The sequence below is a fragment of the Homalodisca vitripennis genome, chromosome 1 (assembly GCF_021130785.1).
Source record: "Homalodisca vitripennis isolate AUS2020 chromosome 1, UT_GWSS_2.1, whole genome shotgun sequence".
Lineage (NCBI taxonomy): Eukaryota > Metazoa > Arthropoda > Insecta > Hemiptera > Cicadellidae > Homalodisca > Homalodisca vitripennis.
In genome coordinates, this window is record NC_060207.1 from 96,231,112 (window position 1) to 96,257,387 (window position 26,276).

The 26,276-nt window shown below is 32.7% G+C and overlaps 1 protein-coding gene across 2 annotated transcripts in view; it reads right to left on the reverse strand.

The window, feature by feature from the left end:
• LOC124367264 (protein CASC3) overlaps positions 1 to 26,276 on the reverse strand; it is a 56,154-nt gene that overhangs the window by 11,924 nt on the left and 17,954 nt on the right. For both annotated transcript variants that reach the window (XM_046823980.1, XM_046823971.1), the window contains exons 2-7: positions 24,213 to 24,386; positions 15,090 to 15,208; positions 9,359 to 9,622; positions 8,616 to 8,757; positions 6,345 to 6,589; positions 3,389 to 3,564 (exon numbers count right to left, since the gene is read on the reverse strand). In XM_046823980.1, the coding sequence (XP_046679936.1) occupies positions 3,389 to 3,564; positions 6,345 to 6,589; positions 8,616 to 8,757; positions 9,359 to 9,622; positions 15,090 to 15,208; positions 24,213 to 24,386 (1,120 nt within the window). The remainder of the gene's footprint in view (positions 1 to 3,388; positions 3,565 to 6,344; positions 6,590 to 8,615; positions 8,758 to 9,358; positions 9,623 to 15,089; positions 15,209 to 24,212; positions 24,387 to 26,276) is intronic.

A 26,276-nucleotide genomic window follows, 5' to 3' on the forward strand; every position in this document is an offset into this window, starting at 1 on the left:
AAATCAGATTATTCAATAAATTGACCTAAATGATTAATTTTTAAGAAAATAAATTTTTATTTACTGGTAGTATTACTTATTGTTAAATGTACATGTATAACCTTACGTGGTACATTTAGGTGAGATGTACAAAAACCTCATGTTCTCAACAATCCCACGTTTCTGACGATAACAGTGAGGGGAAGCATTAAGTGTTCTGCCCTCCCTTCCAACCACCTTTATCTCCGAGGCATTCGTCACTACACCCAGACTGCCCTTCGAAACGCCCTTATCTGTGAAGAACCTCTCAAACAAAACTCGTCTAAATCTCGATCGTTTTATGCATTTTAATAATTTCTTTCTTAAACAATATGTTGGAGTTTCCCCCATCAGATGTTTGTTTCATGTGTCGGGAAGTGCATAGAGAAGGAACAGTGACAGTGAAAAAATACAGAATTCAGATATTAATAGAATTGAATCAGAAACGTGGGTATGTAGAGAACATGAGGTTTTGTGCAACTTGGATGAAGTGACCATACATGTCACATGTGGAAAGTAATGTGAAAGCAACTGTCTCGCGCGGAGGAAGCGTTTCATTTAGTTATCGTCTTCACATGGGGAAAGGGTAAAAAGTGGGTTGGGATCGAGGCGTCACATCATCGGAAATAGTTTTTACCTCTGTTGTGAAAAATTTTCAAAAGAATATTTCGAAAAGCAGATAAACTGCCCAAAAATCTATGGGACGAACAAATGGAAACACTGGAAGTAAAAGAATAGATTGTAGAAAAAGCTTGACAAGCTGGTGAATGGGGACAACAGATTCAGATTCTTCAGCGTCTTTCATGTATAAGTGAACTTGTTGTTGCTTAGGGCAAGTATCACAAATGGTGCTACCTGAAATTGCAATCCTTGTCGCAATCTACCAGTACAAGAATGTCAACGTGTCCTGAACAACCCCTCCTTATTGAGAGTAAAAAGCATTCTTAAAACTGTCCCCTACAAACTTTTCTCAGGTCTGCTGCGAGTGCCCAAGTACCCCCAGCACCCCTTGGGTGGGGATAGTGTTGCTCATCTTGCCCAACCCAAGAAGCAATAACCCAGCATTCCTAAAGAACACACCACCAGAGCATTCTGACTAGGAGCCAGCAAGGGCTAACTCATAATCACCACAACCCTGCTCTCAGCACTACTGAACATGATTTCGTGCAAATGTAGAAAAGGGTGTGTTAGTGGGACCTGCTCACGCCAAAGAGCAGGGCTAAAGTGCCAAATCTACCAGGATTGGATGTGCAGCGAACTCTGTATGTCTTGGCAGATTTTGGAAGAGGAAGACGAAGATGTGGACGAACTTACTTCAGTAGTAAGGATCCAACAAACAGAAGAAATAACAAAACACAAGCCAGGTAGGAAAAAAATCTCAGGCTTTCTTGTTAAAACAAATAGTACGAGAAATTTGGAATAGATACTTACTGCATTTCATTTTAGTTCACTGCAGCTTAAAAATTGGAACTTAGCGCATTACATGAATGTTGTGGTGTAACTCTGTTCCAAGAGTCAGCAGGCGTTCCCTTCGACAATAAACACCACCACCACCACACCACCCCCACAGCCACCTACCTCAACTCTCACCTTGACATACCAAATTCTGTAATAAGCACCACTACACGTAGATAAAAATTTATTTAAAAAAAAATTAATTGTCTGGGTCAACTTATTGAACAACTTGATTTCCCCAACTTTAGTATTTTACGTGTAATCAGAAACCTATTGAACCTATGGAGTTAGTTAGTAGTTAGTTACAGCAGTATATTTAGATTAAAGCCAAATAACTGCTGTAAGACGTTTTGTACATGACTTTGTCCATGGAATAACTACTGCCAAGTATTCTAACCGAAAATTCCTTTTTGGGATAAAGACCAAATCTTCTAAGTCCAATATTCTTGGCAACAATTGGACTTTTAGAGCTGTGCAAGGGGGTTAAATTTATGGATATTTTATCTACATTAAAAAAGGTGTGGATGACTTTTCATACAAAAACCCACTCTTCACAAGTTATAGGCCAATACCAGAAAAAGTTCATACATTTTTTGATTTTTTTGGCTTAAAAAGGTTAAGCTAAAGGATATAGAAGCTGCAAACTTAATTTTTAACACTACTCTAATAAGTCCTTACATCATACATAAAATTAAACTTCCTGTAATTTATTTGGACCTAAGGCATTTTTTTTGTCTTTGACAACTGGCCTACAACAACTTTGTGGTGAATATCATATAGAAAAGTTTACTTGTATTTGCCATTAATACTATGTTAGATTCTTGTTAACTCTTTTCAGCACAGTGATGCACTTATTGGAGATAAGACATTCATCTTCAAGGCATCAACCAGCCAGATACACCAGAAGATGGTGCAACTTTTGCAGCACAAAGGCAAAGCCAATGCATACTTTCTGGATTTGTAATGTTTGTAATGTTTCCCTGTGTCTTGGAGACATAAAGATTGTTTTCAGAAATATTATGGGCGCAAGCATTAACTAAGCCAAGAAGATGGAAATTATGTGATTTCAGACTAGTTCTAAATATTTTGAACAGATTTTTTGTGTGTTATTATGTAAACAAAATACATTCCTTTTAATTTAACTAACAATTGCATTTTTATTTTTATTGTCTTTTATCGGTTATTTATGAGTTGCACGACTTCATTTACAAAAAAATACTCGGTGCACAGTGATGAAATATCACCATTGAATCCGGTCTGCATAGTGATGCACAATATGCATCACCAGATATTTGTAAAACTTAGCATATAAAAAATTAAAAACACTTTTAGCCCTTTCAGATAAGCCTAATTACTGTAAAATTAAAAAAAATTTTTAATTTAATATTTCTGTGCTGCAAGGGTCTACAACATAATCAAAATGCTGTGCTGCAAAGAGTTAAGTGGACAGACCTAGAGTGAAAATAACTAAATAGCAGTAACTTGTGAGTGGTATAGACACCTATAAATATAAGAGTGTTAGGAAAGTAAATTCCAATACTGTTCGGGGGTGTGGAAGGAGCGAAGAGGGCAAATAGATGTCTATGTAGTGTTGCCCAGCTCAAAACAAGTCTGGCAATGCTGTAATGTATATGTAACACTCATTCACCAAATCTTATTCAGCTCATTTTAGGAAAACAGTATCGAACCGTTACTTTCTGGCTGTTACAGCTAGTGTTATATGATCTGACATTGTCACTGAGGTGGTGTTGTAATAATAATAGAATTGAAAAGCTCGTGTATTGAAGAAGCACAAAAGAATTTTATGTTAACTAGAAAGCAAGTAAACATTTATTCCTAAATGTTATACATCTGTTTTAGAAGTGGTTATCATGACAAATGAACATTCTAAATGCAACTGTATTGTAAGTGATACCTTGTGGAGCAGTCTCCCTGTTGAACGCAGGAGGTGGTCCAGCTCGCCCTCGAGATGCTGTAAACTCTAGTGTTGGCCTAGGTTTGCCGGTGCCTCGGAATCCTCGCCCCCTACTCACCTTCATCTCCCCTTCCTTTTTCTCTCCCTTGTCATGACGGTCCTGTATACCCACCACCCTAGAAATTCAGTTGATAGTTAATATAGGTATAATGTACTAATTATTACCAAGATAACAATTTAACATTGATTTATTTAATTGAACTCAAACAACCTTTGAGTTTATTTTGGAAAAGTGTGAAACTGAATCACCCTGTCTGATCACTGTGTAATTAGTATACAGGGTGTAATTAAAGTCCCGCACAGGTTTGATAATTCTAGAAAAATTACAGGTAAAGCAATAAAACCTGATACACCAAATCTGAGTCCTTACAGGCCATGTACCAATAAATCTACTTATCAAAGTAATTACCATTTTTTTTGTTATGTCAGGGGCATTGCCCACAAGGAGTCCGAATGAAATCTTAAATTAGAGCATAGGTCGAGTAGTACATCAAATTAAAGGTCTCTATTAGTAATCATAATCATAATTTTTATTGCCATTGATCACATTTTACATATAATGAAATAGGCATAGTCATGTATTAATAATAATAGACATAATAGAGAAAATAGAATAAAATATTTTTTAAATTATACATGTAAAATTTACAGTACAATTTTACAATTGCGGTTTTACAATGTGTGAGTTTAATTACAACTCTGGCACTATTTAGTTATTCAGAATCAAAATTCTACATCCACATTATGATTTAGAAAATCCTCTAGATTATAAAATGGATTTTGTTGTAACCAATGTAATACCTTACTCTTAAACACCCCAGTTGAGGCAGTCCAAGATGTTACATTAAGTTTATTAAAGAAAACAATGCTGTTCACTATGTGAGATGAACCTGTTTTGGCCAGCCTGTGCTGGGGTATATCAAGCTTATCACATTTCTAGTATTATAAGAATGTAAATCTTGTCTAAGTGTGAATGAACGCATATTACATATAATAATAGATGGAGGATGTATAGGTTTATAATTGTGAGAATTTTTAAACTAATAAAAAGTGGTTTACAGTGTTCTAAGAATTCAGCTCTACATATTGCTCATAAAACCCTCTTTTGTATTATAAAAATATCTTTAATGTAAGAAGAATGACCCCAAAGTATTAATCCATAAGAAATCCATAAGTAGACTATGCCACAAATCCAATATGAAAAGGTTCACTAATTAAAAATTACGCTGGTTCAAAGTGTGAAACATTTACAATGTTGGCCCTGTTTTAGATGGTTTAATATTTTTGTCTTGGCTCAAGTTGTGAAGTTAAACTTAGTAAATGAATACTCAACTTAAGGGAAAAATTGCTTTTAAGTTAGTTATTGTTTCATACGGAAAGTACAAAAATGTTTTAGTGGTAATTTGCGTACTGCCAATCAGTAGTCATCCGGGAATAGAATTTTTTTGGATTCGAGGTTCAGCTAGGTGGTAGCCCTGGTTAGAGTCCCACGAAAGTATCGTGGCTCTCAATATAAATCGCATTGACGGCCAATAGGTGAAGAATGAGTCATAAAGTTATCTGCTACAAAAGTTACCGAAGTGCGATTTTGTAATTGAAATTTAATAGCCGACACTGTTCTCCAATTCTTGCAAGCAACTGTCTGACACTGGTTGCGGCAGCGCTCATGAGAGCTCTTGCACCCGTTGAGACACAATGTAAACACAGTTCAGTAGAGATTTGGATGCGACCGTGATATCAAAACATGACATAACTTTCTTTGTTTTAACCTATGTAATCTGATGACCGATCGGAACGTGTGCGAGGAGCAATCAATCATTCATATACAACCGAGGTCTCGGTCGCGATACGAGTGGTAAGCGGTGGGCGCTGGACCGAGCGGCGGCTTACGAGTAGTTTATCGTTTGTGTTGTACATATTGGATACACTCACGACAGACGCGAGCGGCAGGGCGGTACCACACGTTGCCGGTTATCCGTTGCCAATTCTAGACGATAAATGTTTCTCTTGCCACTCAGTCCTCAGCTCATTCTGTCATTGCTGTGCAACATGATGAACGCAAACGGGCTTTTCCTAGCGTTACTTGTTATAGCTTACCCACTATTTTCTTCTCCAAAAGATATCTTATCAGGCCTGGTAAAAATTCAACTGAAATTCTGGTGTACTCAAAAAACCGGGTATGTCAAACCATCAAAAATATTACTCAACTTATATTATAAAACCCGTTTATAGCCCCACGACTGAATAATACTTAAATACATAAAACCCGTTTTGTATCGCGGATACGTAAAAAGTGTGTTTGTAATTTTTCCGGTTATCAAAAAAATTCTGGGCTTATTCCCGGTTTTTTTCCCGGTCCGATAAATTTCCGGTTTTTCCAGTCGGGTGGCCACCCTGGGTATACCATATAGTAGTGGTTGATTAAAAGTTAAACTTATTGTACCTAAAAATTTGTATTGTTCCGGAAAAGCTCCTCATACATTATTATTATTATTGTGCCTCACACAGTAATAATTCAATGAATATTTTTGTTTTTCATAAATATTACTAATATATGTTTCTTTTTAGATATTTTTATAACTTTTTACTCTATTTTACTGAGAAATCTGCTATATGACTCACATCATGTTGAGATTCTTTACATTCTTGCTTAGTGTTTGTAATGAATTATCATGTTCTTAAATGGCAAAGATATATAAATATACACACAAAATAAAATAACACCTATATTGACATTGTTTTTCAACTGTGGCCTCCAATTTTGTTTTTGAAACTGCATGATTCTAACTTTCAGATTTTCATCATTATCATCATCATCATCACCATCATAATCATTATTATTATTGCTATTACTCTTCATATATCAGCCAATTTTTTAAAATAAAAAAAATCTCACATGGGAGGAGGAGGAAAGTTGCTGCTGGGAATCGATATGTGTTTTTCTCCGATGGCTGGCGTCGGCGGGGGCCGTTTGACAGGTGCAGTTGGAGACCCCTTCTCCCTCACTACAGAGGCTGAGGACTTGACCTCTCTCTCTTTCTTGGGTCCCCGCTCTCCCTCTCCCCTCTCCCTCTCTGTGTTTGGGGGTGGTGCGGGAACCTGTCTTTGCTTCGGAGATTTGCTCTTGCCTGGGCCTTGTGGCTGCAACATAATTGGTTATCTCAATAGCTGTTAAGCTATCAAATGACTATCAGGTGCTTCTAAATGACACTTATTATTAGTATTTATTATAACAGCGCTAACAGGAATTCTAAAGTATAACAAAAACTGACAAAGCATGAAAAGAGAATAATGAGAATAATGATTTATGCCAGCATTTAAAATACACAAAACAAATTAAATGAAAATTACCCTGGAAAACACTATCCTCTCTTACAAGTATTGTGGTCAGTGATAGTATTAAATAAAAACTAATACAATTCTTGAGTCCATAAATATTACGTTGCTACCAGTTGAGCCACACTTTGTGGCGTCTGTCAGACACAGCTGACTTTTATCTTGCTAATTAACAAACTACAAACATATTTAGACTAAAGACAAAATATATTTGAAAAGCTGTTGTACTTTTTCCAAAAATATTTTACTGTATGCTTATAATAAACAAAAAAATTAATACAATGTTTAAAAGAAAGATTACACTTCTGGTTCAAGCGAACTATATTTCCAACCCCAATGTTGAGTTTGCCTTCTTCCCAGAATCAAGAATATATTTATGGTCATTGTAATTTACTCTGTTTTTAATATTATGTAGTATGATTTTGCCTCTTTCTCGATCAAGAAAATATGTATTCACACACAGCTCTGAGAAGTCTACTTTTGTCAAACCTTTCATAACACAACATAGTCATTAAATGTATAGTAAAAGTTAGACAACATTGTCTCATATCTGCACTACTAATAGCTACATGCTGCTTTGCAGGCAATTTAGTAGGCGTTGTGTTTATATGACCACTGCTGGTTTGAGTGAAGTATATCTCTGATGCTAATGTTGAGTATGCCTCGTAGTCACAATCAAGAAAGTATGTGAAAAAGTTTATATTTTTATGGTCACTGTAATTTAATTCATTCTTAGTATATTTTGTTCCATAGTTGAATTTGCCTTGTTTTCCAATCAAGAAAGTATATATTACAGATCAGAGAAGCCACTTCTGTCAAAGAGAACTAAGATGGATTTTATATCAGTCTTTAAATGTATAGAAAGTTAGATAGTAACTTAGTCTTTTATATCTAATACTTAATATTTGATCAAAATATACAATCAAAAATACATTAACAATGACACAGCGCTTTGTTTCTTTAATAAGATGTCGCTAAAATAGATGAGTCCCAAATACTGAAATTTAATCACTGAAATCTAAATCAGTGTGAAAAATCATGGTTAGTCCTTAGAGAATTTACTTATAATAAATGTAAACAAATTGAAAATAATAAACAATGTTTGCACAGTTAATTAGATTTCACTTTTTCTTTCTTAATATTTCACAACTCTAGATATCAAAATGGGATTATTAGTTACTTTAAAGGCCAGTGGGGTGTAGCCCAATGGGATTTTTCAAATAATAATAGGCCTATATTCATACCAGACACCATAACAATGTCCATATAAAATTTCAGTACAATCAGTTGAATAGTTTACTCTTAAAAGCGAATAAAACAAACAAAGGCACTTTTACATTTATAATATTTATTAGGATTGTAACCTAACCAAAATTTACTATCGTGAACTAAACAAAATTTGTATTGGAAAAACATTTTTTACACTGAATTGTCTTCAAAGATATTCCAGATCAGGTACTGTGTATTTGGTGATGTACCGTTACTTTACATTTTAGTCTTCTTCCTACTTAGAGCTATGATGTGGTGTTTGGTCACTAAATAGCTATTATTGTTTGTAAACATTTTCATATTCACTTGATACCTATTTTTTATACACAAAATAATGCTAAATTAATTCCAGATGTGCCAAAAAAAATTTGCATATTAAATGTTTTGGGAATTGTGAATTACGATTCAATGATAAGTAGCATAAGCTGTGAGTGTGAGGAGATCCCACATGTATGTATTCGTGGTACAACTGAGTGCAATTGTCATCTCCTGGTGGCTAGTACTGTATACTTTTAAAATGCAACATTTCAAGAGAACTATCAATATATATATGTAAACTTACTCTCTCATGTCGTTTCTGCCCTGACTCAGTTAGTTCAGGGAAGTCCTCACGGTTATTGTGATAGGGGTGACGGTGCCCACCCATGGAACGTGCATATGCATTCTCATCTTCCCAGTGGCGATCATACTTGTGTGGCCCACGTCTGCAATAAAACAACTCCCTTTTTACCATGCACAACTACCAATCTCTGTACAACACAAGAACTTAAGATTGCGAGATATCTATTGGTCTTGATGATATCATGTCATTTTCTCTGTTATTAACAATCAAATCAAACAATACAAAAATTAGAAAACAATAATTTTCTATGACTTTGTAAAAGCTACAAATGTGTATTATCTCACAGCTATCAGGTTCTTGTAACCAAGCAAATGTTTTAAAACGTGAAAACATGGGCTTGGAAATTAAACGCAAAAGGAGGTGTTGATACTGGTCACCCATATTGACACTCAAGAGGCTAAGAGAAATTAATTATTAATGCTGTAAAATAACTAATCACAAGAAATATATTAGTACACAAAACACAATTAACTATTTATACCAATCAAATAATTTTAATTACCCTATTATAATACAGTATCTTTAATAGAATGTAATAAGGTACAGATAAATTACCACATGCACAGAATAAAACATTTGAATATAAAATTATAATAACAGACGACAATTTTGTTAAAAGTTCGCTAATAAACTCTTTTTTACAACAAAATTGATCTATGACAATGCGCAGAGTATATACTTACGTATATTTCCTGCGTCTCCTCGACTTCGGCGGGGCCTCCTCATTACGGATGTCATAGCCATAAGTGTCTATTAACTCCTCCTTAGACTTAGGCAGCTGCTCCTCCTCTATGTACAAGTCATGTGTCCACCGGTCTGCCTTCTCCGTCCACACCTTGCCCTTCCTAGGTCCTGCCGAGCTTCCCGTTCCCACCTTCCCCTCCTTTTCACCCCCCTCATCACTCTTCTCTTGTCGGCTCGCATCGTTGCCATTGCTTTCCTCTTCCCTATTCACAGATAAAATTATTACATTATTGCCATAAAAATGTTATAAATTTCTCACTAATTTACATGTTTATTTCACTTTGCTTAGTTAATAAAAAACTAAAAATGTCAACACATCCAAGAAACAGTAAAAGGAAGAAGACTAATACAGACCGTTTGATTAAAAAAGTCCTTAGTTTTTTACTGCTGAGTAAGCAAATCGTCAATTTGTTATTGGAAAAGATGCCAACTTGCTTGTTTACACCGTGTTCCAGTGCAGCTTAACCTTTCACCTTTCAATTCCAGTCACTTAAGATTAAAATATCTATCTAAAATCCTATCAATTTAGTACAAGGTATCTGCTAGAATCCCATCACTATGTTGTCCCTATATGCAGGCCTACAAAAAGAATTTTCTACTTTTTTTGTAACTGGCTTTCAAAATTGAATTTTCTTTATATTCATCAAGAAATATACTACTATACTATACTCTAAAAACTGTGGAAAATATTTCTTTTTGAAACATACTACAAGACAAATAATTGTCTAACAAACTGTTCAAACATTTCTAGAATTTGTATTTATGAGAAGTACATACAAAAATTAGTAAGCACTTATAAATAAGATCATTTTGTACAAATGTACAGTTAAAAATTATAAACTGTACCTAATTTCATTAGTTTGTCCCATTAAATCAAATATAAGATTATTACACAAATGGATGTTTTTAAGAAATTGTAAATTCATGCACCTGCTGTAGCACTGGTAGTCATATCATTACATATGTTAAAGTGGAGAACCCTAAAATGAGGAACTCCTATCATAGTTTCAGTAACTAGCCACAAAGTAAGACTCAAAGTTACTTGGTCTTTCTCTATCTAAGATTAGTAGTTACATGTGTTTAGTTTATTCTAGAAAGTTGTAAATATATTGGCACTTTCTAATAAATTTGTATAAGATGTTTCTTGATGACTTTATATTTAAGCTTGTTTGTAAATATTTAGATAAATAAAATGAAACGGGCACATAGCCTACTAAATTAAAATACGAAATAACAAGTGACAAACCTTACTTGCTGCACAAATGTTAGTTCACAATAAAATTGTATAAAAAGTCATGGGAAACAGTTAAATATTACATAATATAAAATTTTAAACTTTGGGCATGTTTTAGTGATATTATTTTATTATGTGACCTGTAATATAGTAACTGAAATAACTATTAGTATGTTTTTTCATTACTCTGTCCTCAAAACTGAAATAGTCCTTTTTGTGATTTTATTTTAAATCTCAGACATTTGTGCATATAATTAGATATTTCAAGGCATGAATGCCAAGGACAGCGAGAAAAATATCAGATATGACAAAAGTTACCCGGGCTTTGCTCCACTGAATTTTCTTGGAAATCTCCATAAGAAATGCATTAGTGAAAAAATTGTTGAATTTAAACCACACATTCAAAGCCAACTTTGTATAACTACTTTGTGTAATCTGTTGTAAATATATTAGCTGGTGTGTACTAAAGTCGATGTCGACATTACATATATTATTGTTTATTGATTGTACTATTCCGTTTGATGATTATCTGCCTACTCAATGATGATTGAGAAAAACTTAGCACTCCAGTTTATAACATGATTCCTGTAGTAGTAAAGTTTTACTTAAGTATTGATTCCATAATATCTTATGATGAAACGGAAAAATTATATATGCCACTGGAGTATTTAAACTCAATAACACCATTTAGAATCCCACCATACAATTTAAAAATAAAATAAAAATTGGAGCAATAGTTATGTTACTAAGAAATATGAATTTGTCTTTTGAACTGTATAATGATGATTGTAACATAATACGTATTTATATTTAACATGTAATTATTATTATGTTTGTATATAAGTTCATTTTATAATAATAAAAGCAGCAATTGCTGCTACAATCTACTAGTCAATATGCTGATTTGTTCTTCCTCTTTACAGTTGTATGGATTAAAACATGATTGGTGTATAAAAACACTTTCATGAATCACAAATAATGACATGCATCTGGACCGGATGTCCGGCACTGCCAAATCAGGAAGACTTTTTGAACCGGATATCCGGCAATTACCACATGTAGGTTTAACCCTTTAAGGAGTGCGTGTAAATGTGACATACTGAGTAAGGACATCATATGACGTATTATCTAATAGTGGCCCAAAGGAGTATGGATGTCATATGACGTTTAACCTCTATATTTTTGTATTATCATAAATGCATACTGATTGCCTTTAGGTAGATTAATTTGTAAAGTGGTTCCATCTATCGGCAACATACTTAACTTCCATGTTTGTGCTCGCATTCACTTGTAATCTGATTTTACCACCAGATCGCAGTAGACACCCGGTAGAAACCACCTACTCAAGGTCGCGTCGCGTGCACATTGCTTTGCTGTCAGAATATGCTGCCACATTATACTAGCCATTTTTTTGGATTTCATCCATTACTCATTTTGGACTATCAAAGGAAGACGTCATATGACGACCACACTCCTTAAAGGGTTAAGAAGTATCTGGCAAGAGGTAGCCCTGTTTTCGACTGAACCCCAGGATCTAGGCTAATGCTCTGATTGTGCACTCTGTGTGGCGGTTGCTCTCAGCACAATGCAGTATTGGTGCAAGGTCAGCTACAACCAGCCCTGATTGGTCTGTCCGGAATCGTTCCACACACTACATTTGCGTGATTGAGGGCCCCCCCAATCCTATGGTGTGAGGCGCCCTGTGCCTGAGGGATGCATGGCGCAGGGGTAGTGCGTTACAAATAGAGCCTATGGGAATTGGGCACTCTCCCAAGCATAAAAGGGGCTGTGACTGGGTGGGCCTTTTATTTTCTCAGTACTCGTGGGACCTTTTATGGATCCTGAAATCAAGAACCCAACAGATCTTTTAATCTGGAAAGGTTACAGCAGGCAGTTGCATCTGGCAGTTGCATCTGGCAGTTTGGTTTTGAGTGTCTCTGTCTGTTTATCATGCTCAACTACCGTCGACGAAGAGTACTAAGCAGTTGGTGGTGTTGATGTAGAGATCAAGCAGACTAGCAGAGTACACGAGGTTTTGCAAATGATCATGGGAATCAAGGTCCTCCAGGTCAATCTGCTGCACAATAAAGCTGATTCAGCTGTGTTATGCAGATACTTTTTGGTGGAAGAATTTCACGTGGCACTGAGTAAGAGTAAAATATCAGAGCTTTCCATAGCAGGGATCATAAATGTTAGTGCCCATGTTAATAATGCCAGAGCTTGTATTGTTGTAAGCAACAAGGTGAACAGCATTCCTGTTCTGGAATTTTATTCCAGAAATTTCTTCACAGTCAGGCTGATTGGGGCTGGTGCTGAATGGACACTGTTAGTCTGGTGGCCAAAAATGGCCAGAATTGTGGGAGTGAGACCATTTAGAGAGCTGATGATCCCAGAATCAACAATGTGACTGTTTGTTGGGTTTCTGGTCATGAGGGGATCTCTGGGAATGTAAGCTGATTTCCTGGCTAACTTGGTGTCCAATATCATGGGACCTCAACCATTCTGTGACATTTCTAGGTGTGAATACTTTAGGATGTCTCTGAATAGGTTCACACTGTACATGAGAGAAAATGGAGCCTGTATCCAGGTCTGAGAATAAGTGGAATGGTTCTACAGTCGCCTTCCCCTAGGGTGTTGTCTGGCCTTCTCTCCCTAAGTAGATCAGTGTCCTCTCAGGTTATGGGTTTGATTACGGAACATGGTCGCCTAAGGAAGCATCTCCACAGAGTCTGTATCCTTCAGGAGGATCCACTCTGTGGAATGTGTGACGAGCAGGAGGAAACTGCTGAACACCTGCTCTTTGACAGCCCTGCAATAGCAAGGGAGCGCTACGCCATCTTTGGTAGTTTAGACAAGGGTGGCAAATTTCCCCAGGAGGAACTGATCAATTGTTTTCGGTGGTTTGTGGAACTGCTGAGACCGTGGACTGGTCGACCTCATGGCGTGCTTCCGGGGTGTGCAAAAGGCCCTTGAAGCTTAAGTGCATGGCAATAGGCCACCCCATACAAGAAAAAGAAGGTTTAAAAAAGTATGCATAATAATTTTGAATCTTAAAAAATCAATTCCCGATTTTCGAATCTCAAATCTTAATTAATCTTTATTAGCCTAACTATGATTTTATTAAAATTATCACCAATCCAAATTCTGCCCTTATTAATTAAGTCTTCAGACTGTCTAATAAAAAAAATAATCCAAGAATACCACTCTATTTTAAAGGGTTTTGCAGAGGTTAAGAGAAACAGCTATACATTAAGAATTAAGTCATATTTCCTATTTTCTAATTTAATTTGGTAGATTAATATGTGCTTCCAGAATATATATGGTTTAAATCCGCAAAAAACCAAAAAACATAATCATAAATTTATATCACTTATTAAAATATATAAAATGTTGAAAAATTTCAAACCATCCCCTGGTCATAACAAAAATATTAATATATAACCATTATATATTTTATAGACAAAATGTATATATTATAATATATATATATATATATATATATATATATATATATATATATATATATATTATAGAGGAAATATTTATACAACTACAAAAATTGTGTAGTAAACAACTATTAGCATTTAAGGACTGTAGTTCCCTTCCTGTTGAGCAGCTGACATCTCTGCCTTGACCAGCAACAAGTAGCATTGCACAAACATAAATAAAGAAAATAAACCAACAAACAAGATATTATTTACAAATTCGTGATAATTGGTTATCTATTCACAGTTTTTCAAAAACAAGTACAACAAAAACACATTTTAGCAATTGAGAATTTGCATATTGCTCATCAGATGCTATCCACGAATATTCACAGCTGATTCACAGCGATGCATGTGCATAAATACAGAACTATACCGCAAGTATTTTTAATTGATAAAACTACAATTTGTTTGATTATCTATCTGCTTGTTTTCAAGAACTAAGTACAACGAAATCAAGTTTTCCTGATTAGAAATTTGCATAATGTAATGCCGATCATCTGTGAAGTACGATAATTTGTCAATTAGGTTTTATATAAATGATATTTTTAACATTAAGCATGGTAAAACATGTTTTAACAATCAATAGTATGTGTCAGTCGACTAGGCAATAATGAATAATGTGGCAGATCTCCGTAGAATTAATTGTAATATCTCATTGGTCGATTCTTCAATCTGAATCTTTGTCAAAAATTTAGTAATTCAGGATTAGGCTTCAACCTCTAATACCAAGAAAGATTATTGTTATACTACAACACCATTAAAAATGGCCCAAATTTGCGGCACATTTATGTATGAAATGTACAATCTGCATTTGATAGTTACATATCCAGTAAATCGAGTGAATAAATCATCTGTCATTCCATTCTTGCACAGTGAGGTAAACAAATTGGCTTAGTTTTTACTTAATTTAGGGAGGTAATTTTTTAAACTGAAATGAATTAATCTTACTTATCATCCATCATCGTCCTATCGTCATGCTCATAAAACGTTCCTCTCTTGGGAATATACTGTGGATTTCTTCGGTCTTCATCATCATCCAGTTTCTTGTCTTTGGCCAATGAGTTTTCCTGTGTACCATAACATACAATGGTTAGATTAAATTAGTGCATATGTGTTAACTGATAAATATAAATATACACATATTACACAATTCTAATATGCTACATACTATTTTTCACACATCCTCCTGCAAATCCAGATTTATACAATAGCAAAATTATTTGGATTTTCATCCTTTTACGTAACTAGATAAATATTATAAACATTATCTTAAAATATTAAAATAGACTCCACAAAAAACCAATATTAAATTCATATTAAAAAAGTTATTACAAAATATTTCATTAACATAAAAAACTGCTGCATATTCACTAAAGTAAAATAGAATAACACAATATATTCTGGTTATTTTTATCAAGTATTCAAAGCCATACACAATTATCTACCTTATCAAGAGTACTGATAAGAGTTTGTATTGCCAAGTCATATAAACAGTCAATCATTGCTATTAGTTTGTGTGCCGAAAAAGACAAGACTATAGTCAACTATAGCATTCAACTGACACAGTAATACTGAACAGATGGAGAAATGTATGATGCTTTATTTGTTTGGTTAGTCTGCTTTCTATGACAGAGTACATCATTGATGCTAGTCTTATTTGTACAGATTGCATTAAAATAAAATCATCAACTCACAGTTCATTGAGTATCAATTCCTCTCTTAGATATCAATTGTGTGATCTTTATAAACTATGAATGTTTAAATCAAATTAGTTCTGATACTAAGATGTTCTTTTCTAGTGAAAGTATAATTAACTTAGTTTTTTAACATTTAATTCAACATTTAAATGTCAGGTAAAATTGTATCATAATTTTTCTTTTAAAACCTTAACAACTATGTAACTTTTATTTATACTTAAACTAAATTAATTGCAATTATAATGTGATTATGACATTTATATTATTATTACCTCATGTATAACGGTTATATACAGTCTTTTAAAACTGTTGTATGTACTGGATTATAAACTTAAATACACACGTAGTTTGATATGGCTTTTATTCTTGCTGAAAGTAGTGACCAACAAGCTTATTTCAAAAAATATTAAAAAGGTTACAACAAAATTAGACAGTTTCACTTTGGTAGTCATGATACAAGCTTCAACACGACTTGCAGTAAGTCCTGCATGTTATCCGTTGCACTAGACTATCTGCAAGGCATATATGATTCAATATTTTATATTGTCATTAAGCACAATTACAGATTATACAATAGACAAAGTCAAGATATGTTACTGGATCTTATATTGTACTCAATAATTGAGGACAATCTTTCCAAACCTATTCACATGTGTAATACAAGAAAAAATACTTATAATACACTAAAATAAATAGATAAAGTTACTAAAACAAACAAATAAATAACATTCTTTTAATTAATTAAATATCAATAAGTCACTAACAAAATCATAAATATAACAAAATTAATAAAAACCTTTTTCTAGAGAACTCGTTAATGTATGCAAAAAAAATTAAAAGCATTATCAACAGATAAAAAGTTAGTTAGTATGCATGGTTCAGTTTGAATTTTAATTTCGGATGGAGACTGTAGTTACTTTATTATTTTATTATTTAATATAATATTGTTAGATGTTTCATTTAACAAGCCCAACCCATAACCCATTTCCTGTTTATTAATACAAATGAGTAATTTTGAAGAATTATGATCTATGGTAAATAATTTTCTAGATGAAGATGTATTAGAAGACTTTGGCGATTGTTAAAATTTAATAGATGAAAGTAGTTCTAAGGATTTGAATCTAAACAGTGATAATTTTACAAAGCGAGTAGTTCATTACATGTTCTTTATAGCTAATTTCACTTGGGCTTTTAGTTGCCTATTAACCTTTCCAGCGTTATTGACGCGGATCCGCGGAGGGCCACTACAAGCTCAAAACGTTATTGCCGTGGATCCGCGTTTTTGCATTCTTTATTTTCTTACTGCTAAGTTAGTTGAATATTTTGCTGCTAGATGGTTCTAGTAGTCATGCGACATACAGACGGGTTGCCCTGCCTCGAATTCTGTTACAATGGGAGTGGTAGTTGCTTCTAATTGGCCAAACACTGTCTAGCGGGCGTGGCCCGGCGCCTTTCACAAAGTCATTGACGGTAGCTCCCGTCAAGGCATCTAGCCAGTTAGTTAGTGAGAGGCGTCCGGTACACGCATATGTATTTCGGTTATCGCTTATTTTCTGTTGTGTCCTATTCTTTTTAAAGTCAATTATTCATATTATATACAGCAGTTTCCAGTATTTATTTAGTGTTTTTTACCATTATTCGTGTGAATGGCGAATCCAGACGATACGGAATTTGAAGATTTGGTAATTCTGAGCAATTACTTGGCCAACACCAAACTTTTTCATATTTTTTTACGGTCATAAGGATGTTATCAGAAAGCAAGAAACATAATTCAAGCCCCGCAAGGCTGTCCTACAGTTTGCCGAGCGATAACAAGGTTCAAAGTCCAAGCGATAACAGTGGTTTGCGGGAGACGCGCGGAATGTCAGTTGTGACAGCCCGCCACCAAATAAACACTCTTTGTCTACTTTTGTATTTTTCTAATTTTATTGGTTTGTAATATAGTATATGTTTATCTATAAAACTGTGTTTCATTCCCATACTAAATGAATAAATGATAAAAATATTAGTGACAACTACACTGCTATTCTACGATATTCTCAAAAGTTAACAATTAGCCTAGGAATCCAAAAAGGGCTAAACAAATTTTATTTACCGTTAAATAACTCTATTTTGACATACAGAAACGAAAATAAATTTAACTTTACACATTGGAAATTTAAAAAAAATGTAACTTTATCAAATATCAGGTCTAACTTTTCATGACGCTTAAAGGGTTAAAGGTATACTACTAAAATATTTATTTTGTTTATCATACAATTAACTTAAATCAATCCTTCATAATTAGTGAAATTCACCTATACAATTAGTTTTAGATATTATTTTCATGTCACAAATTAGCTATATAGGACAGACAACTCTATTAAAACATGTGATTGCTTGTGCAAAATGAATAAATAACATTTGTCATCATATACTCAAACAACTTAATAGATACTATTCTGTATTTACGCTACACTAGAATTAACCCTCAGACTGATAATAAGAAACTCCCAGAATAATATATTGGTTTTGTCTTTATGCAGCATATTTTTGAGATATTGAAAAAATGTATATGCTAAATGCTAACTAATATATAATAATTATATATCAATCTTTTTGTTAGAAATAAGAGAAAAATGTACAATAATACAAATATGCACTTACTATTTTATTGTTATTTTTATTTGTAGGTAAATTGAAAAATGTGTATTGTAAATTTTTGTTTTCTAAAGTTTCACTTCATGTAGCTTTCACCGACTTGAGATAGTAAGTTACTGTAATGTACAAAATATACACGATTTTTTAGTAAACAAAAATATTTTAACATATGTACACTTATTTACCTCACAAAAAAGATTTTTTTACAAAAAAGTAGAGTATAAATGTAAAGTATGTACTACTTTTGTTTTTGCAGTACACGTCCATATTGGTGTTTAATGAATCCTTTATCCAAGAGGAATAACCAATCAATTTTTTCACAATCAAACTCACATTCCACCAATTTATAATCATCCAGACTACCTGACAACAAATCCGTCAAAGATTATTATGCACTTCATTTGCCAATATGTCTCTTGTATCATCAGAACTAATATTTTCATAATCCAATAGTTCACGTATATCAATTGAACATCAAGAATCGCCCATTTCACAATCAATCGTAAACAACTCGCTTACATAATAACCTAGCAACAGTAGCAACAAAGAACGTCAAGTCCATGCAGTGCGTCACCAGCTGCGTAGTCTGTCAGCTAAATGCCATGCGGCCTTTGGATCGATATGAACTGATAACAAGTAATATTACAAATATAAACTATATAAAATGAATTGGTATGTATGAGTAAGGGATTAGACTGATGCAAGTTATGTATTTATAACTTAAAACGGTTTACACGTAATAATAACGGAAAGTTCACTGATGGGTGTGCCATCTTTATCAGTTCACAAGTGGTATTAATGACCGTCTGTGCATTGTTCATCTGTTGGAGGGTTAATGACTAAATTATTTTTACCTAACAATTAAATTCCTATTTCCACTACTACAGTAGAACCATTTTTTTATTTTTTTTACTCTAAAACCAAATTATTCCCTAGGTTTAGTTCTCTTTTTTTGGTATTTAAAATTTTCTATCATAGTTTGGATTTTGTTTTGTGGCTTGGTGAAATTCATAATAGGCCTACCAAATAGTAAAAATATGTAACTATAAATTGGTTACAGTTTTAATACAATCAGTTTAAGCCTAGCTTACACAATACGATTGCCAATGACATTGTCAGAGAATTCTGCCCTGGCTAGAGTTTTGTTTATTGCTTTTTTAGTTACACTGTGTTTATCAGTTTGTAAATTTTGGTTAAATAGATAACTATTTTTTTTTTTTTTTTTGCAGGAGGAGAAAGACAAAACCAGAAAACCAGCAAATGTATCCTCATAAAAGATTCATTTAATACGAGTTGTAAACAAACCAGTACTTCAAAATCAGATGGTAACAGAAACATAGAAAGTATGAAGATGTTACCTTGTATTTAAAGATAATACCAAAGTATGAAGAACATTATCCTCTTGGCTTGGTAGTAATCCTGAGGGTCTTAAGCTTAGGAACTATATCAGAATTTTACAAATGGATGACGATTACTTTATGATTTTGGCTCATTAAAAACTTAAATTTTAAAATGATCAAATTTGTTCAAGAATCAATGTTGTCTTGTCATGATTAACCAGTCTTTGCAAACGTGTCAGTCACCACTTGGTATATAATTTCTTGGATAATAAGACAGTAGATGTGAACTTCAGTTTATTGAATCACCAGAAAAAAAAACCCACCAGAAATAAACAAATACTTTACACTCTGCACCCATCTGGAGATTGATAAAACTAAACACAAAGTGCAGGCCAACACTTCAAGAAGATCAAATAAAAGATCCAACTGATGTCTTTGCAAGATTGATATTGTTTTACTGTAGTTCTGATGTATGTCTAAATATCAAGAAGTTATGTGTAATTTACCTATATTGTAAAAATAACAACTTTTTTGGTTTATTATTCCTCTCATTATACCATCCCAACTCCTGTTTTAAAGTGTTATTTTCAAAATAAGAAAAAAACAGTAATGTTATTATGAAAAATATACATCTATTATTTAAAACCCTTATTGGAACAAGAACTTGCATTAATAATATAATCAATTGTACATTTTTAAAATAACACTGAAAACATCCTAGACTAAATAAGCTTAAAGATCAGTATCAAAAAGTTCCAAGTGGCAGATGGAGCCTTATCACTCAAACATAGCGCAAAGTTTAACAGTGACTAGGTACCAACTAATATTTTGAATATTTAATTTGCTAATATTACAGTCAAATTTATATAAAAAAATTGCAGATGTCTAGTTTTGGTTTCAGAACAATAATACCAAAGGATTTTTCTTTTAAATTGTAGAACAGTACTAAACTAAATCTTTGAGCGATGTAGGTTATGTCCAGATGGAACTTTGTCATTCTAAGCTAATGAATTTGTATTTAAAATATTATTAATGATTATGTATAAAACAAAAAAAATTAAATATCACTATAAGAAATGCAGTAAACCGTCACTACATATATATATATATTTACATTTATTTCTTAGAAACATAATAAATCTGATGTTATAAACATAAAATCTGTACATAACCTACTAAGATCTACTGTAGTATATTATATTGTGTTTTAGATTTACCAAATATTGAACGGCCACCACTCTAGAAAATAGTTTCTCTCTACAAAGCATACTAGCTAGTTCGTATCCTGTTTATTTGTACAAATGACATTCCTTGTAATAAAAATCAGTGTTCATTCAATGTTAAAATATTAAAATACTGTATTCAAGACTATCTAAAAATATATATCTAACATATAAAATTTATTTCCAAACAGTTAAATGTTTAAGTGAAACAAAGTTAGGGATTTAGTTAATTGCTGTTCAGAAGCTGTTCCAGACTGTGGAAGTAGCCGATTTCCCGACAGTATCTCTGCACCTAATTGTTGCAGCCACTCCTCCACAGCACTATTCTACTGCACTGCACAGATCTACTGTACTGAGCACTATATCCTCTCACAGCTTTATCAATACTGCTTCCCTCTAGTCTTGAAATGCATTCTAAGCCAGGTATAGAAGTCTCACGTAACACCATTTATTTCTAATCTAACATTTTTAAATTTGTTGGTGAGGTCTTTTAGTGCTTTGTTTGTTTTGTGTATTTCTTTGTTTACACATAACCATGCAACAAGATCATACCTGATTGGTTGATCAATAATAGTTATATTTTTCTTTCACTCTATCAAGAGTATATTTTCTTGTGTTAATTAAACTTTCGGATTCAAGATGTGCTATATCATTAGATTCATATATGATAACAAACAAATCTTTATCTGATACTACCTGTCCACTCATGTGGTTCATGTTTAATATTTGTTTGGCATGACCAACTGGTGTTACAAAACCAACAAATTTTAAACAGTGCTTTTTATTCAAATGCCATGATGTATCTTTATCACAACTGTCAGAACATATTAAGTTCTAATGAGATTATTTCTGCCTTCATTCCAGTTGCAATAAAGTAATAAATTCTAAGATTTATAAGCAAACAAAAAACATATATTTTGAAGTAGATATCCTCAAAATACAGTAAGCTCTGTAAAGGGAATATTTTTTTACAATATCACTTTTTAAATACAATTAAAAATAATTTGTCTTTAAGTAAGAAGGAGCAACTAAAACCATACAGGGTCCTTTCATACATTTCTATTTTTAATAAAACAAATACAAACTACAAAAATCTAACTTTGTGTTATTCTTTTCATTAGTAGTCAATATTAATAAAAAGTTGTACAAGAAATTAAGCACAATGTTTTGTAATTAATGTATAAATAGCAATAAAACCATAAAAATCATTTAATATTTATAATCAATAACAATATTTTATGTGGCAATATATGGTGGACATTTCAACGTTGAAGTGCAAATGTATAAGATATTTTTGTTGAATTTTCAAAAGCCCCTTAGTTTTTGTTTTGTGGTGATTACAAAATTATATAATCAATATCTTATTAACCTTAAAATCAATATCTTAATCTTAACATACATGGCTTTTAATTATCAATGTTGAATTACAGATTCCCTTCAAAGCTGATGAGTCATTAAGAGAAAGAGAAAGAGAGAGAGAGAGAGAGAGAGAGAAGGACCCTGCCCTAGCCTATCGACCTATGACTCATCACATCTGTTGGAACAATCATTTACTTTTGGAAGTCGATAAAGTCTGAGCTAGTCTTATTTATTTATTGAAAACGCTAGTCTCATCCCCACAATTAAGTTTTACTTTAAGGCTAAGCCATTTTAGGTGATATTTTAAACTCTGAAAACTGTCTTATTTTAATTAATGTAAGTATTGTAACTGTTTAACAATTTGTGCATTCCAGCAAAAGTAAACACAATTAATATTATACAGTTAAACTGCTGTTAAATTTATATATGATATTGTTATATTATAAAATTCAAATTTATAGACCTGCAACAACAGAAAATTATTTTCTTACTATCAAATTTGATTATATGAAAATCAATCAAAACAATGTAAGAGTTTTACAATCTACTGTTATATGAAAAATCAATCAAAACAATGTAAGAGTTTTACAATCTACTGTTCGTTCAAACGTTCTCCAACATTTAATTAATCAGTCATTTATTTGAGGTAATACAACTACGAGAAAATTAATTTAATTAAAAAGCATATAAAAAATATAATGAATAATATTGAGATGTTAACAAGAAGCAAAATTAAAACGTGATTAAGGTAATACATTTTAAATGTAAAATACATTCATTTTATTTGTTGGCGTATTTTTATTGAAAGAAAAAAACACACCACTACATTTTCATATATAAAAGTAAGGAAATCAAGAATATTCTTCTATTGTAATTTAGTCTACCTGTCTTTCATCCATTGCTTCAGACCTAGTATTGAATCATGTATTTTTTTAACCCATTACTCCATACATCAGGCACCAATTATAAGGTAAAGACTGCATTTCAGTAGATTCCCACACACTTGTTATCACTGCAGACAAAGATTTACAACTCTGACTTATCTTAGAGCACCAATGCAGTGTCTGGGTGTAAAATACTGAGAGAACACCTGAAACCATGTAGCCTACAGCAGTGTATTTAGGGGAGCAATGGTATACTTTAAATGCTACTTTCATTATTTATTAAATATTACAGTTCAATCAATTTATTAGTATTGAAAAACCCATTTGAAAAACAAGAGCCAGAAATGTAGAATAATTTGTAAATAAGAAATTTCTATATAATAATTATCTTAATTTAAGTGTTCGTACTAACCCTCTCACTACCATTAAGTCTAGTTTAACTTTAGTCAAGTTGTGTCTGACAGTCTGCTGTAGTAGTCTCAGTGAAATCAACTTCTACTGCATTTTACTCAACACTAATAACTGTACAACAGGCTCATTATAATGACAATGTTATCACTGATTCTTGATAAAACAATTACATTAAAACTATATTGAATAGCTTTAGCATAGAGAGCATTTATTAAATATTATAGTGGCGTCCTTGTTAGCTTGTCTTGAATCAGTAATTTTCTAAACTTGGTTCAGATATGCCAAAACTCCACACAAAACCTGTACTGGATAACTCGTCTCCAATGAATAAGAACTGCTAGGGGTGTGCAGTATCGAGTACTTTGCTTAACTGTCGCATGTGTAGAGGTTGATGAATTAAACCAGTACTTTTGTTATCAGTACCTGAAATTATTCCTTTCCCGTTCAATTCCTACCTCATTCTTTAAATACCTCTGTCATTGTACAATAAGTTAATAAAGAAAAAAGGACTGCTCACCTCTTGCCCATCACCATCCTCTCGCTCATCTTCAATATTGATATCGTCGCTCAGCTCGTCTCTCTCCTCCGAGAAGGAGCTCCTTCTGGACCTCGAACTCCTAGAGCTTCCACCGTTGTCCTCCTCTAATGTCTCATACTCCGAATCTTCACTGGTGGTAGTGTTCATAGTGGTCTGGAAAAAGAACTTGTCTCACTACAGCACAAAAACACAATCGAAAATGGACACTATGGTTCAGAGAACTTTAAATTTCAAAAGAGATTAAGACCAAACAGTTTGTGGTAATTGGAAAACAATATATTAGCACAAAAATAAAAGTATCCATATATAAAAGACAAACTTGGATTACATGGAAATATTAATCAAATAACCAGTATTATAACATTGTTAGGCTGACAAGGTCCAGCATTATGCTCACTTTAAATTAAATTAGGTGTTGAAAACAATTATTTTCATTATTATCAGGGCTCGTTGGTGGTCAAGCAGTCTAGGACATTGAACTATGCATCTGAATTAGAGATAGTACCGTTTCATATCCTGTCTGTGAACAATGCTCTTTTTATTAATCAGTAGTGTCAACCCTTTAATGTACCTACCCTTCCTTTTATTCTGTTTGATAAGTTCCTGCTTCTGGCCAGAGACCCATAATAAAAGCAGAATAAGGCTAATCATTGTACACTCTTGATAGTTAATGTAGTGTCCTTTTTAAACAATATTGAAGGTATACTGATAAGGCAATCTTAAAAAGAAATTAGAACAAGGATCAAGAACTAAATCCTTTCAATAGATTTGAGAGTAAAAGTATTACAATATATATATATATATATATATATATATATATATATATATATATATATATATATATATATGGAGATGTGCTGCCTGACTAATTTGTAATGTAAAATCATGAAAGATAGAGACATGAAATTTGGGACATAGGTTTATCTTTTGCCTTTGAGGAACGCTAAGGAAAGGATGTTTCTCTCCAACCTCAGGATTCTGCCCTACTGGACTCTAAAGTTGATTAAATTCCCTTAAAAAATGCATTGCTGAAGGAAATCTTTATAAAGTAAAGAACCAGCTAAAAGTGATCACATTTCATTAATTTACTGCCATTTTAATTTTGTTTACATAAAGTAACTTCTCATTTCAACTTTTTATGTAATCACTTAAGGTGACACAGGACTCAAAAAATTTTTAAATTCATTTTTTTTTTATTTGTTTGTTCTCCATTTTATTTTGAATGCACTGATCTTAACATAAATTCGAATTAATTATTTATTATTTTAAAAAATATTTGATACAATTTTGTTGCTAAATTTTTACTTTCTTAAAAAATATTCCCATTTGTTTATTTTTTTTAATGTAACAAAAATCCTTCTTACTATTGCTAGTACATGTGTACATTACAAGCTGTAAAAGTTTCAACAACATTGGATAACTTTAAAAAAAGTGATGTATACCTAAATAGTGCTGATTTAACATGGTGAAGATAGAGAGTACCGTGTCACCTTAGAGTTTGTCCAGATAAGAAAAATGGAAATTTTAGTAAAATTATAATTTTAACTGTAAATGTTAGATCACATTATGTATACAGTGCTTGATCAGTAAGAGTGAAATACAAGTATCAAAAGTAAGTTAGTATCTACATTTTACTACAGACACATTTTACCAGTCACAAATTTTAACCATTTCATGCACTGAAAATACTATTTTAACGTCATTACATGCCCCCATGAAAAAATGCAGTAAAACAGATTTTGATTATATTTTCTTACTTAGGAAAAAATAGGGGTGAGGCAACTATGTAATCCTCATCCCCTACCTCCACTTCCTGATTGTGGGTAAAAGCCATTCTACAATATTCTTCGGTCTGGTACTATTCGATTATTAAGTTAATGTCTCAAAATTTGGATAAAAGATGTAAATTTACTTTATTATTTTTTACTTTCGCTTCTGTTTATCCTTCAATGTGTTTAATTAATTTATATGTTATAGTAGCAGAAGATTAGAGCAGTGACAAATTGATAACAATGCAAATAGTTACGGTACAGCACACAAAAC